Source organism: Lepidochelys olivacea (genome assembly GCF_965140295.1).
Source record: "Lepidochelys olivacea isolate rLepOli2 genome assembly, chromosome: 13".
NCBI classification, from domain to species: domain Eukaryota; kingdom Metazoa; phylum Chordata; order Testudines; family Cheloniidae; genus Lepidochelys; species Lepidochelys olivacea.
Window position 1 is genome coordinate 4148927 of NC_140423.1, and position 14447 is coordinate 4163373.

Sequence of the window (14447 nt, forward strand, 5' to 3'; positions counted from 1 at the left end):
GGGGGCCCGTCCCCTCTGCTGGGTGGGGAGCAGCACTGCCCTCTTGTGCCTTTCCCCAGACAAGGGCGGTGCAGCGGCTTCCAGGTAAGGGACACGTGTCCCGGTGCTGTCCCACCTCTGCTTTGCGCCCTGGCGCGGCGAGCCGGCGGCAGCTGGAGACCGAGCCGGGCCGGAGCCCTCGCGGAGAGAGAGCTGGCATCTCGCGGCTCCGCGCAGCGCAGCCGGGGCGCTGCGCCTGGCGCAGGGGGGATTTTCAGAAGGCGGCTACGTGGCTGTCACCCTGGCCGGAGAGGAGCCGGCAGAGGCTGGGTCAGGCTGGAGCTGTTCAGCAGCTGCACGGAGCCGGCAGCTTGATGATTCATCAGAGCTCCGTGGTTCTTACGCAAGAGGCGATTCAAGGCCTTGCTCTAGGGGCAGGGCTTGGGCTTCTCGGTTATAAAGTGGCTGGGTTGGTGGCCAGCAAGGCAGAGACAGCTAGGGCAGCAGCTGTGAGCACCAGCGCTCAGCCCGGTAAGGAGGGGAAAGGCAGCGGCTGGCTCCCTGTCTGCAGCCTGGGGGGGCGTGTGTGCGGCGTGTAGATGTGTATACCTGTGGGGGGGAACTCGCTTTATAAGCCGGGCTGCAGTTTTTCAGGATTTATTAGTTTCATTTTGGGGATGGGGGTGTGTGTTTAACACTTTTTGAGTTTTTATGCAGATGTCCAGCCATCAGAGGCTTTTTCAGGGCTTTCTCTTTGTACACGCTAGTGCAGGGAGCGTGTGTGTTACTCGTGACAGTAGAGCACACTGTAAAGCGTATGCTCTTTGTCACATTCAAACCGCGTTCTTAAAGCACACTAGGGACACTTTAGTGCACACCAGCAGGGTCAACAGGGACTAATTATGCGCAATACTTTAGTGTGCTTTAGAAATCATACCCCCTGGAATGCACATTAGTGCTGTGTGTAGACAAGCCCTTAGATACAAGTAACCATTTCCAGTATTTTTCTGCTGTTTATTGAGTAAACATAACTTTATTTATTTTTGTAATGGGGTGTTATAGCAGTGTTTATCAGTGAAAAGCTAAAATCAGAAGCCCTAGAAATACAGGACAGGATAGAAAGTAAGGTTTGCATCGGTCTTTTTTGTTTCATAACTGTTTCGTACTCTTGTGTGATTAGGACTGATTTTTATGAGTGAGCGTCATATATGTCTGTGTATCATATATGATCGTGTGTATATGCAAACTGTGTGTGTGTGTTTGTCTAGAGAGAGAGGTATAGATATAGCAGACTGATTTTCAGAGGGAGTTGGAAGCAATCAGCACCTTTGCAGACCAGGCTGATGAAATATGTGTGACGTTCTCCTTGACTTTCAATGAGACTAAGGCTCCTAAGTCATGTTGTTAAATTAGGGTAACATTTTCAAGTGTCATTTTTATTCAGTAAATTGTAAGAGCTTTAATATGGAATTACAAACTTTATTAAGCAGACGGTTTTAAGCTGATAGACCAGACTACTTGCCTGGCAGCTTGTTCTAGTTTTTCTAGTAGAAATTTGTATGTATCAATCGCAGAATTCTTAAATATTCAGTTAGACCCTTGATAAAAATCCATATAACTTTTTCATAGACTTTTTTACTAAAGGCTCAGAGGTAATATTTAAACTGGTGTAGTTCAGCTACAAGGGAGGGAGGGATAGCTCAGTGGTTTGAGCATTGGCCTGCTAAACCCAGGGTGGTTGTGAGTTCAATCCTTGAGAGGGCCACTTAGGGATCTGGGGCAAAAATTGGGGATTGGTCCTGCATTGAGCAGGGGGTTGGACTAGAAGACCCTCTGAGGTCCCTTCCAACCCTGATATTCTATGATTCTATTTCTTTTTAAAATGCTGAATGAAATCAGGTCATAGGGTAACAATCATCATCTTAGTCACCAGCAGGGGTTTTACCCAGGATCTCTGGGGCTAAGGCCAGACTTTCAACAACTTGAGCTAAAGGACAAAGTCCCCTAGTTGGTAGCTGTAGCAGACATCCTCTGTGGATCAGGCACAGAAGGGGATGCGTAACATACACTGAGCAGTGGGCAACAGTAGCGTAGGGGATAATTGTTTGCCAAATGTCATGCAATTATGCCAGTGCAAAAAGAAGATCATCTCATTCTTTGCTCCCTCTGTCTCTCATCTTTATGCTGGACTTGACTTTGTCAGCTCCTAGATACACACAACTTCCTCGTGTTAAATGTTTCAAAGGCCACCTTCTGAGTAAAGAATTCTTTGACTATTGTGTCTGACTCCCTATTGCTCTCTCTAATCCAGATCGTTTCAGAAAACTCTGAATCATCCTTGTCTGACTGTTTTCTTCTCACATCTCCCTTTGTCTGTGAATCCACCTGCTGCACATCTCCAGACTCAAGAGAATTAAACTTTACCTTAGAGCTCTGCTCTACCAAAATCCTTATCCATGTATCATTTCTTCAATGTGGCTACTGCAATACCCTCTTCTATGTTCTCTCTAAATCCATAGGGGCCCATAATGACCAATGACTCTAACTCCAGGAAGTGGAGCCATATAGTCTAAGGCGGTTCAAAATTGCCCGCTCTGACACATTCTCTGGAGTTCCCTGGGGTAAGCTTTACAAGCCTCTGACTGTCTTCTCGCACCCACACTTCTCATCTGCTCTAGGAACCTCATTCTGAGTGGATCGAGGTGACCTTCCTTTCACACTCTCTGTTTCCAAGTCACTGAATCACTTCCCTTCCTAAGACCCCACCTGTATGACACAACGGCCCAGTGTTACATAACTGACAGTGCAATCATGTATAACATTCTTGCATTCCAGAGCACCCCGTGAATGTTGGATTTGTGCCCCCAACTCTGGGGCTGATTGAATATTACTGTTGAGATGCCAATAAAGAGGATCTCTGCTTATTTAGGCTGGATCATTTAAAATCATAGCCAGGACTGAGAGATCTCAGCCCTTGGTGAGAGGTTGTAACTCTTGTTCTTCTTGGGCTTCTTCTTTTGGACACACCGGGATCCAAACAGAGCATCACTTCTGTGTAGGGATATTGACAGCATACTGGATAAGGGGTGTCCACTAATAATTCATGCTCTTTACTGTGTGTCTTTCTGAATGCAACAGAGCTGGAGCTTCAGCAGAAGTTAGCATCACTGCATTCCACGAGAAGAGAAGCAGCCCAGAAATCATTCTAGGGCCCAATCCAAGCATCTGGAGACGTCTCCAAATACCATGAGTCCTAACCCTAATACCACCCTCTGTGCTATGCTGTCCAACCACACACTGAATTTGAGACATTCATCCAAGGTAACATGCTGTTTGCTCTCGATCTTGGTCTAATGTGGTTTTAACAGGAAGGGGGTAACCAAAAAAGGCTCCGTGGCTCTCCAGACCTTTAGTGAAGCCCCACCTTGTTTCTCAAAGGGTATTAAATTTGTATGAAAATGTTAGTGTCTTTGTATTTTATGGAAAACCTCTCCCCCTCCACACACCCCAGGGCCTTCAGTCCTTAGCTGGAACCTCATGTTCTAAAAGGCTCTAATTGTAATTTTGTCCCATCTCAACGTCCAACTCATTTATTTTCTTTTAAAGCTGCCGGGATGTTGGTAACTGTCAGGATGTTCGTTAAATCACTCTGCTCCTCTTTTAGGGTTCTGTATCTGAGTGTCTTTGTTTTCTGATTTTCGTGGGGCTCCTGTCTGGTAAAATTCCCTACGTCACTGCAAGCCAGGGAAAATCTGTAATCCCAAAGCAGCTCTATTCACTCAAACATTGCACTTCATGTCCTCGCCCCATTCAAGTCAATGGCAAAACTCTCCTTCAGACCAGGGAGGGGCACTAAAGAGGGATATGGAGAACATATACTCGTGCAGGGGTCTCAGTGAATTTGGCTGCTCAAATAGGTCTTTGTCTGCAGTGTGCTGTACAACACACAATATGCAGGAAAGGCCCTGCCCTGAAAGGCTGAGAGCCAGCAGGGACAGGAGGGCTCATGCTGGGGAGCCCAGAGGGAGGAGGAATGAAGGGGATTTTTAAAATGGGTTTCAATCACTTCTTGTGGGCATGGCGAGAAGCAGGTCTTAAGGAGGCCTTAAGGAAGTGGTGGGTTAGTGAGTCAGGATGGGGGGGAGGGTGGGCGCATTCCCTGTCTCTGGGGCAGCATGGAAAAGTGAGTGGGAGGAGCAGCTAGATGGGGCAGATAACACTGTGATCCGGAACGGTGACCCAGTGGTAATCGCGAGAGGCCATTCTGGCACCCAGCTGCTGTTACCGTGAGGCTCCTCTACGAGAGGGCAAGGGAAAGGCTATAGTTCTTTGTGTCTCTTTTCCCTAGTGGGTGGTTACTGCCGTGGTGCTTTTCCTGGCCGTGCCTCGCTTCAGCGCCACTCCCACCTACCCGCGGAAAGACCCTGTGACTCACAACAGAGTGGTGTGCCACCAGTGCCCGCCGGGAACCTTTGTGGCCCAGCACTGCACCAGGGACAAACCCACCGTGTGCTCGCCCTGCCCAGACCTGCACTACACACAGTACTGGAACTACCTGGAGAAGTGTCGATACTGCAACGTCATCTGTGGGGAGCGGCAGGTCGAGCTGCATCGCTGCAACTCCACCCACAACCGAGTGTGCCGCTGTCGGCACGGCTACTACTTCGAGTCCGAGTTCTGCCTCGAGCACGCCGAGTGTCCCGCCGGGACTGGGGTGGTAAAGCTGGGTCTGTATTGCAGCCGGATGACTGAGCCCGGGGGGGGTAGAGCTGTGTCGAAGGGCCCTGTATAGTCTCACGCTATTGCTGTCCTGTCGGAATCCAGGAGGGACCTGCTAAGTAGCAGTAGCGGAGAATCTGGTGTTACGCATGTGCATTCTCTCACCCTATATATGGGCACCTCTGCTGGATGGGATGTCAGATCCACTCCAGTGAGTAAGAGAATGTCGCCATCTAGTGGCTCTGTCCTCTGAAAGAGCAGCAGCCTACTACTGTTGTCCAAGTATAGCTATTCCAATGGTTCCCGCTAATTTGGCCATCGTCTCGTGTGGGCACCCAGGGCTGAAGGCAATAAGGCGAGTGGGCAAGGAAGGTTCATTGTACGGACCAGAAGGGGTTTGCTTGGTGTCTCAATACGGGGACAGCACTGACAGATGAACTTAGCCATGGGGCTGCTTTCTGGAATCCTTATTTGGTGATTTGGAAAGCACGTATTAAAGATGGAAAAGGGGCAAATGAAAATAAGACTGATATTTCCCCCTCCCCCTCAAAACAGCAGTTATGTAACAAAAAGCATTTAAGGGTGACTCAGAAGTGTAGCTCTCTAGCTCTGGATGGCGTGTGGATTACTGAAGGATATTAGGGAGTTTTTATTTTTTCCTTAGCACAGCTCTGTCTAGTTGTTATATTACCCCCTTTCCTGTGGTATTTGAGGGCTTTCCAAAATTACAACATGTATACAAAGATGTATTTTTCTTTTTCCCTCTCCACTACAGTCATCAAGGACTGGCCTCTATTTATTTTGGATTTAAGCAGCAGTTTTATAGTAGGCAGGCTTGGTCTAGCAGTGTGTTTTGCCTCCTACGCTGAAGACATTGAGGTTTGTGGCTATGTTTCCCTGGCAGTCTCCATGACAGCATTCCAGATTCATAGGCCAGTCACCGAGAAAGTCCTGTCTTCTGTACACACGAGTCTCATGCGTGAGGTTGTTGACTTGTTCCCATGGAATATGGCTATTGTGAGATGCCATGATTAGGCATGGTGAGCTAGGTGCCCAAATCACTTAGGCCAGTTCCATGTAGGTTGAGTTTGACCAGGTGCTCAGGTGACAGTGATGAGGGCCATATAAGTAGGATGGGGAGCCAGTGAAGGGAGTGAAACAGTGGGGTGATGGGCTCCTCCATTCTGCACCAACTATGCCTTTTTTAAGGTTAGTGGCTTCGTACCAAGCACACTACCTTCCTACCCGGGGAATGATGGTAACAAAGCCCAGAAGTCATGAATGCTAACCACAGTGAGGTGCAGGCAGGCATCTCGATATAGCTGGAAAAGACATTTATTTTTCGCGTTTGCGACTACTTGGATATCCAGAAATAGGGAGGAGTCCGGGCGCGCACCGACGCGGTGGGCTGACATCACAGAGATGGCAAGTTCTTCAAAGAGCTTTGGAGCAGAACATGGGCTGCATTCTTTGGAGCAGTGACTCCTGAGATCACAGATTCACCCGTTAGTTTCATGTACAGGGCTCGTTGGCTTCCGTAAAGGCTGAGCGCTCTGTCCAGTGTGGGGTTTCTCTTGGCACACTGGCTGTTCTCTTACGATTTGATTTTCTGCCTCATTTGTTTCTGATCATCAACCCGCGAGTCAGGTGCATCCGATGAAGTGAGCTGTAGCTCACAAAAGCTCATGCTCAAATAAATTGGTTAGTCTCTAAGGTGTCACAAGTCCTCCTTTTCTTTACGCGAGTCAGTGTTCCCAACCCAGCTGGCTGGGACCCCAATATTGGGCTGTCTTGCAGCCAGATCTTAAGTTTGGTAACTGCTCATCCTCCTTGAAGGATGGGGACTGGGCTCAGGGCAGGGCCCCTTCTCTGATCCTGTGAATGATGTGTACGCAGAGCCTAATCTCTCTCTGACATCCCCTTGTGCCCAGAGGGAACTCAGAGCACTGCCAGATGCAGATTCTTAGGGCCAGATTCACCATTGCTTTTCACCTTGAGCACTCATTTACACCAGCGCACAGTGGATGTCAGACATCTGGTAGTGACTTGCGCTTACTTTACGCTGGGGCAAATGACTGCGTGGGCACAGGACAATGGCGAATTGGTCCATCTTCTTTTACCGTGTTCCCTAAGGGGCCATTGTCCCAAACACAATGGATGTGTACTGCAGGTATTTCATTGCTCATACTCTTTCTGTGCCCCGTTTTGCAGGTACTCCCTATCAGAACACGAAATGTGAGAAGTGCCCCCACGGGTTCTTCTCATCCTCCAGCTCCAGCACAGAGCCATGCAAGCCACACCAGAGCTGCTCGCAGCAGGGGAAAGAGACTAATGTCGTAGGAAACCAATTCCATGACACCCTGTGCACCACCTGCAAGATGTTCAAGGGAAACGGAACCCAGGAGTCAGGTGAGGAGCTTGGTCCCCTTGGGGACGGAATAGCATTAGCGGATGTAGAGTGGGGGATTATTCAGGTCTGCCTGAGTTGGGGGAGGGAACCTATGTGCGAGAATCATGTTGCTACCAGGGCTGGAGTGAAGCTTTCTGGTGTAGGTTGTTCTACCCCAATGTATCGGATCAGTTCCAGTGGAATTTAAAAGTACAAAATTGGTTTTAATTAAACTACAAAGAGGACAAACTATTCGCCCCCTAATTCACTGAAAGCTTGGCTAAGATCATCTTAGACAGGGTCCCCTGGCACCCTCTCCAGCCATTGTCTCATTCAATTAATGAAACTTTCCTTGGCTTTTACCTACCCCTGTTTTCCTCCCATCCCGATCTCTCAGTCTAGCTGTCAGGAAGATCTCCCTGTTGGCACCTTTTCTTTTTGCTGATCTCCTGCCCCCCAGATAGTGCCTGCATCAGGGCACGAGGCATGTCAGAATCAGCCTGTTACATACAGTCTGAAGTAGTAGTGAGAACATGTTGTTCTGAAGTATCTGGCACTGCCCTTCTGGCAGCCCAAGACACACAGCACTGAATCATGCAGGAAACTGGAAATAGATTAGGAGTCTGCAACAGGTGCAGAAGTGGTGTGCTGCAGACAGGGCAGCTTTGCTGCCTCTCCCGACTGCGGCCACCAGTCTCTATTTTTTAACTTGTTTTAATTTTGGTTTCACTTCTAGTTAGTGACTCCTTCCCATTTAACCTTCATTCTCAAACTGACCCACTGAGGCAGATTGCCATATACCTGAGCCAGGCAGCTACTCCGGAGCCACTGCACTAGACCAAATGCGCTGGATGGGAATGAAGACAATGGATTTGCTCCCACTTCGTAGTGAATCTGTCCCTTTGACTTCCATGAGGCTGTATAGCTGTAACAGAGAGCAGAATCTGGCCTTGATGTCTTCAACAAACAATAGCTTCCCTTTGCCCAACATGCAGCGGAAGGGATGTTTCCCCCAGCAAATGTGGCAGAAGGAATCTCTTGTTTTCCATCCCCCCCTGAGTCCCTCTCCCTGGTCAACATTCTTCTCTCCTCATCAAGAATTTGATGCAACAGCATTTCAGTAAATTCCAGTCAGAGCAGAGGCTGGCAATTCTATAATAGGAATCTTGACTCACACTCTCACTTGACACTCCCTGAGTCAGCCTTTTCCCAACGGGGCAATGGTAGCAACTGAGATGTTCCTTGGAAAGGAAGCAAGTGACAATCGCAGTCGTCAGCACGTGCCCTTCTCTAGTTAATCATCAGAAACTGGCTCTGAATCCTGCCCTGGGGTTGTTTATATACACATACTCATCTCTTGAGCAATAGTGCACTTGCAAAATGGGAAACTTATGAATGGAGCGATATTTTTAACTCCCAATTTGCAAGAGTGTTGTTACTGAGCAAGGTAGTGTGTGTGTACTATGCCTGCATATGTCTTTATGTACATAGCTACAGATATACACAGGCACGTCGGTAATTGTATACAAATACAAACTCTGTAGATATGTCAGTTTACACTAGCAGAGAATGTAACCCTGACTCCAGGGCCAGATTAGCCCTCCTGGGGGCCCGGGGTTATTAGATTTTGTGGGGCCCCTGTATACAAGTCTTTTTCCTGGGAGGGAGTTTGGTGCAGGAGGGGGCTGGGGCAGGAGGGATGCGGGGGGCTGGGAGGGAGTTTGGGTACAGGAGGGGATTCTGACCTGGGGCAGGGGGTTGGGGTGCAGGAGGGGGAGTGAGCTGCAGTTCCCACAGGCAGCTAACACCAGCAGTGCAGCAGGGCTCAGGCAGGCTGCCTGCAAGCCGTGGCCCCACGCCACTTTTGGAAGCGGCCGGCTGCTGGCACGTCTCTGCATGCCCCTGGGGGGACGAGGACAGCGTGTCTCCATGTGCTGCCCACGTCCACAAGCGCCGCCCTCGTAGCTCCCATTGGCGGGAGCTGCGGGGATGGTGCTGGGGGCAGGGGCAATGCGTGGAGCCTCCTTCCCCTTCTCCCCCCATCAGGGGCCACAGAGACATGCCAGCAGCCAGCCACTTCTGGGAGCAGCGTGGGGCCAGGACAGGCAGCCTGAGTGCCCCAGAGATCACTGCCTGTGATTTATTTTTGCAGGGCCCCCTTGAGCTGAGGCCCCAGACTCCCTGCCTTAAGTCCCTGCTTTAATCCCGCCCTGCATGACTCTGTTGAAGTTAATGGAATTCAGCAGAGAAACTGGCCCAACCCATTCCTCCACGGGTTCGAGTTCTGCTGTAAAATATTGAAAATACTCTAGGCTGATCTTACTCCTTCCCAGGGTTCCACTGAACATTCACACTAGGCCAAGCGAAATCCCCAGGTCTGGGCACTGCTACGTTTTGGGAACGTTTGGGTCCATCTCTGTTGTGAGCTTCTGCCTGCAGTATGACCTATAGGATCAGGCCCATAGGGTCAAATTCACTCTGGTGCAGCTCCACTGAAATCAGTGCATTTACACCGGGGATGAATGTGGTCCTTTAGCGTAAGCTCAGGGTTACTGGGACTCGCGTCAGCTGACCCATGTTAGGATGCCTGCGCTTGAGTATCTACATTGTATTTTAACCCTAGGTTAAGACTTTTCTAACCCGTGCTCGAACATAGGGCTCTGACGTCCACACTGCAGTGCACAGACCCAAATCAAAGTAACCATATCCCAGAGTCCCTAGAGCTCCTCCCCTCCCCAAGTGTGGCCGCTCTAGCCCTAGGAATGTGGGTCTAACATTGACCAATGAGGTACCTTCCGTCTGTGTCTCCCCCCACACTTTCTATCTGGGTCCTTTATTTTGAGCACTTAATTTTAATGAGGCGAGTGCCAGGTGAGAGCTGAGTGTTGGACTGATTTTTCGGTTTGCTGGCTGAACGGAAAAATCGAAAAAAACCCACAAAATCTGGTTTGTTTTGAACTAGGGCTGTCAATTAATCGCAGTTAACTCACGTGATTAACTCAAAAAAAATTTATCGCGATTAATCACACTGTTAAACAATAGAATACCAATTGAAATTTATTATATATTGTGGATGTTTTTCTACATATTCTGTGTTGTAATTGAAATCAAAGTATATTATTCTTGATTACAAATATTTGCACTGTAAAAATGACAAACAGAAGAAATAGTATTTTTCTATTCACCTCATACAAGTATTGTAGTGCAATCTCTTTGTCGTGAAAGTGCAATTTACAACGGTAGATTTTTTTTGTTACATAAGTGCACTCAAAAACAAAACAATGTAAAACTTTAGAGCCCACAAGTCTACTCAGTCTTACTAGTTTGTCTGAGAGATTGGCTGAACAAGAAGTAGGACTGAGTGGACTTGCAGGCTCTAAAATTTTACATTGTTTTATTTTTGAATGCAGCTTTTTATACATAATTCTACATTTGTAAGTTCAACTTTCATGATAAAGAGATTGCACTACAGTACTTGTATGAGGTGAACTGAAAAATACTGTTTCTTTTGTTTGTCATTTTTACACAACAAATACTTGTAATCAAAAATAAGTATAAAGTGAGCACTGTACACTTTGTATTCTGTGTTGTAATTGAAATCAGTATATTTGAAAATGTAGAAAACATCCAAAAAATTTAAATAACTGGTATTCTATTATTGTTTAACAGTGCGATTAATTGTGATGAATTAAGACACCAGGGACTTCGCGGACAATACCAAGCTGGGAGGGTTTGCAAGTGCTTTGGAGGATAGGATTATAATTCAAAATGATCTGGACAAACTGGAGAAATGGTCTGAAGTAAATAGGATGAAATTCAATAAGGACAAATGAAAAGTACTCCACTTAAGAAAGAACAATCAGTAGCACACATACAAAATGGGAAACGACTGCCTGGGAAGGAGTACTGCAGAAAGGGATCTGGGGGTCAGAGTAGACCACAAGCTAAATATGAGTCAACAGTGTAACACTGTTGCAAAAATAGCAAACATCATTCTGGGATGTATTAGCAGGGGTGTTGTAAACAAGACACAAAATGTAATTATTTCGCTCTACTCTGCGCGGATTAGGCCTCAACTGGAGTACTGTGTCCAGTTCTGGGTGCCACATTTCAGGAAAGATTTGGAGAAAGTCCAGAGAAGAGCAATAAAAATGATTCAAGGTCTAGAAAACATGACCTATGAAGGAAGATTGAAAAAATTGGGTTCGTTTAGTCTGGAAAAGAGAAGACTGAGCGTGGACATGATAACAATTTTCAAGTACATAAAAGGTTATTACAAGGAGAAGGGAGAAAAATTGTTCTACTTAACCTCTGAGGACAAGACAAGAAGCAATGGGCTTAAATTGGAGCAAGGGCGGTTTAGGTTGGACATTAGGAAAAACTTCCTAACTTTCAGGGTGGTTAAGCACTGGAATAAATTGCCTAGGGAGTTTGTGGAATCTCCATTATTGGGGATTTTTAAGAGCAGGTTAGACAAACACCTGTCAGGGATGGTCTAGATAATACTTGGTCCTGCCATGAGGGCAGGGGACTGGACTAGGTGACCTCTGGAGGTCCTTCCAGTTCTGTGATTCTAAACATGTTCTCCCAGCTCTATGCATAACCCATCAATCCAGCAACTCACACAGGCAATCAATATTCTCTCCTCAGCTGGTTTGATTTACAGTAAACAAACAAATCTGCATAATTCAGGTGCTTTCATGCAGGCTGGAGCCGATAATCACGTGCTAGGGGCACACTAGTGCACTGACCTGCTTTGCACATGCACTGCAGTGTTTGTGTGTGTGCACAAGAAAATCCCATTATGTGCACACCCATGGCCACACAGATCTCTCTCTAGCCGAGTGCACAAGCATAGGGATTGTCACGTGTACATCTGGTAGTACAGGTGGGCCCATGATGTGTAGGCAGACAAGGTCTGAAAACCAGGCTCTGTATGCAGCAGGCCTTGTGCAAGAATCAGTAGGACAAATACATCAGTGGAAGCCAGGGGATGAGACCAGCAGGTATAAGGTGGGACAAATGTCAGGGTCAAATTTTAGACTGTCTAATTTGAACAGTATTTCTTTAAGAGCTTGGGCTGTGCTGCTGGGTCTGACAGCTGGTTGACTGCCCACTTGGGGCTCAGCTGCTGACCTCATGTCATGGGCCTCTCCAGTTATACTAGGGTTTTTCTCCTAGTTCTGATCCACAGAGAGCAGTGGGGTTTGCCCTTTCATCCCTGCACTCTAAACCTCATGCTGGTTTTCTCCTCCCCACTCTAGGAAATGAGGACTGCGAACAAGCAGTGATCGATTTTGTGGTTTACCAGAACATCCCGGTGAGAAAGCTGAAGCGCCTCCAGCAAATCCTCGAGGGGCACCTAAAGGGGATCCTCCACAAGGACACCAAGGCTGCCCTTCAGGAAAAGTTCCACACGTATCTCACCCAGTTGAAGAAGGACCACTTGGAGCTCATCAAAGTGCTGCTGGATGCACTCCGGGCAGCGAAGCTGTATACGGTGGAAGAGATGGTGCGGAAACGTTTCTCCTTGGAGTTAGAAAATTAACAGAACTGTTTAGGGTTTTTGTTGTTTTTGGTTTTTGTCTAGCTTGATTAATTTATTAACTTTCCACAAACTAACTCGAGGTGCACCTTGGAGAAGATGAATGGTGGGGTAGTGAATGGTGAGTCTCTGACTCGTTCCCGATCCTCTCCATTCTGACAGCTGACCTCTGTCCCAGTGTGTGCGTGCTGTCTGTCTAACATGGCCGCAGGTGAAGTCTGTAATGCAGTCTGTGCCTCGGCTATCAGAACTTCACTGCAAGTGGAGCTGGATGAGAATTCTGGGAGAAACTTGCACTTTGAATATTAACCTCCCCTCTGGGAAGCAGGGGTAGATGATGTTGTTACTTTATCAGAAATGAAATGCATAAGATTCCAGAGAGAACATGCCATATCTCTTGACTGCACAAGGGTCCCTGTTGCCCTTTCTTGGGCCACTGTGCAGAGTTTAATTTTAAAGTGCACCATATTTTTAAAAGAATATTTAAATGTTTACTGGGGGAGGCTGCCTTTCACCTTCCAATGTTAAGTTTCTTTCAAAGAGGGGTTTATCATTGAGAGATGAGTCAAGTATAAGATGCCTCTGGGGTCACTAGTTACAGCCTCTTTTAAATGTATTTCTACAGTGCCTTGTTTTGTACAGTTTGTCATGTTTGTTTGATACAGAGAAATGCAAAGATGACATTTGCCTCAGACTCCATGTTATCTTCATCTGGCCTTGTCTTGGATTGCCCGATTTGTGCATTCACATCCGTACCACAAGTGCAAAAACTAATCCCTGTCTGCACCGAGAGGTTGTGTCAATTTCAGCCACCGATGCCAACCTCCATCAGACACCATTCAGCCAGTGCAAACGCTTTCAAGCAGGCACCAGTGCAAATAGCAGCTTTTCCTGTCTGCACTAGGGTTTGCACGGGTGTCTGGAACCAAGGCAAACCCTCTGAGTTAGATGTGGCCCTAGACTCCTGTCCTGTTGCGCCGCTCGGCCCTGGCCTGATCTCTGCCTTGAAAATGCAGCATCATGACAGGCGCCATTTGGTGTCCTCATGGCCTTGTTCTCCTCAGGGCCATGGATAGCTGCCACATGCATACATCCCTCAGCAGGCACTCACATTGCTATGGAGCCAACGTGCAGTTACATAATCTAAATAATGCCGTTCCTCTAAGTCAGGGGCTGAGAGGCCGAGTGTCTCACCACACACGTCAGCTGGGAGGAGAGTTTTGGTTTTTTAAACCCTTAGGGAAGTCCCTGGGGATGACTGCCATATGTACACTTCAGCTGATCTGCCATGACGTCACACAACCACAGCTTCCCTCTGGGACTCATTTAGCTTTTTATAGCTTTATTTGAATGCTTGCCAAGAACAGGCTATGGTTTGGAGGGGGAAGGGAGAGTGGTTTTCCTCCATCAGTGGTTGTTTAAAGGACGCAGAAAATTTCTCCACCTAGAGCAGTCTCCCTGCTGAAGACCAACTTTAAATGGCTCTGAGCACACTGGACTTTGAGCCTTAATTCATCTGCTCCTAAACATTCCCCCCTTCTACCCCCAGAGTTTTAGGAAGAATGACTTACAGTTCAAGGAAGTCTGCCTAAAAGTCAGCTTTCTCAGTACAAACTGCTCGAAGAGTGGAGATCCCCAGGGGACTATTACAATTGGAAACCCATATAGTTTTCATGTCATTGTGCTTGTCATCTCAGATCCCGGTACTAACACATTGTCCAGGCTGTGAAAGTCCCGGCATGTAAGCAGCACTACATTTAGCCACACCTCACCTAGAAAATTAAGCTGCTGAGAGGTGTGAAAAATCTAACATAA

At 47.5% G+C, this 14447-nt stretch overlaps 1 protein-coding gene across 2 annotated transcripts; it reads left to right on the top strand.

Annotated features, from left to right (window-relative positions):
- The first annotated feature begins 226 nt into the window (after window positions 1–226).
- Window positions 227–13301, top strand: TNFRSF6B (TNF receptor superfamily member 6b). 2 transcript variants are annotated; one of them, XM_084645582.1, is made up of 6 exons: window positions 227–510; window positions 2499–2600; window positions 3118–3300; window positions 4328–4706; window positions 6910–7107; window positions 12352–13301. In XM_084645582.1, exons 3-6 carry the CDS (start codon window positions 3226–3228, stop codon window positions 12633–12635), a joined length of 936 nt encoding a protein of 311 aa, XP_084501708.1. In that variant the 5' UTR covers window positions 227–510; window positions 2499–2600; window positions 3118–3225; the 3' UTR covers window positions 12636–13301. The 2 variants fall into 2 exon arrangements, with proteins under 2 accessions (XP_084501708.1, XP_084501707.1); XM_084645581.1 differs by lacking the exon at window positions 2499–2600.
- The last annotated feature ends 1146 nt before the right edge of the window (window positions 13302–14447 follow it).

Excerpts from the sequence above, each read along its gene's own strand:
- TNFRSF6B (XM_084645582.1), top strand. The coding sequence starts at position 3,226 with ATGAGTCCTAACCCTAATACCACCCTCTGTGCTATGCTGTCCAACCAC. Across the intron at positions 3,301-4,327 it reads ATTTGAGACATTCATCCAAG|TGGGTGGTTACTGCCGTGGT; the intron begins GTAACATGCTGT and ends TCTTTTCCCTAG. Across the intron at positions 7,108-12,351 it reads AAACGGAACCCAGGAGTCAG|GAAATGAGGACTGCGAACAA; the intron begins GTGAGGAGCTTG and ends TCCCCACTCTAG.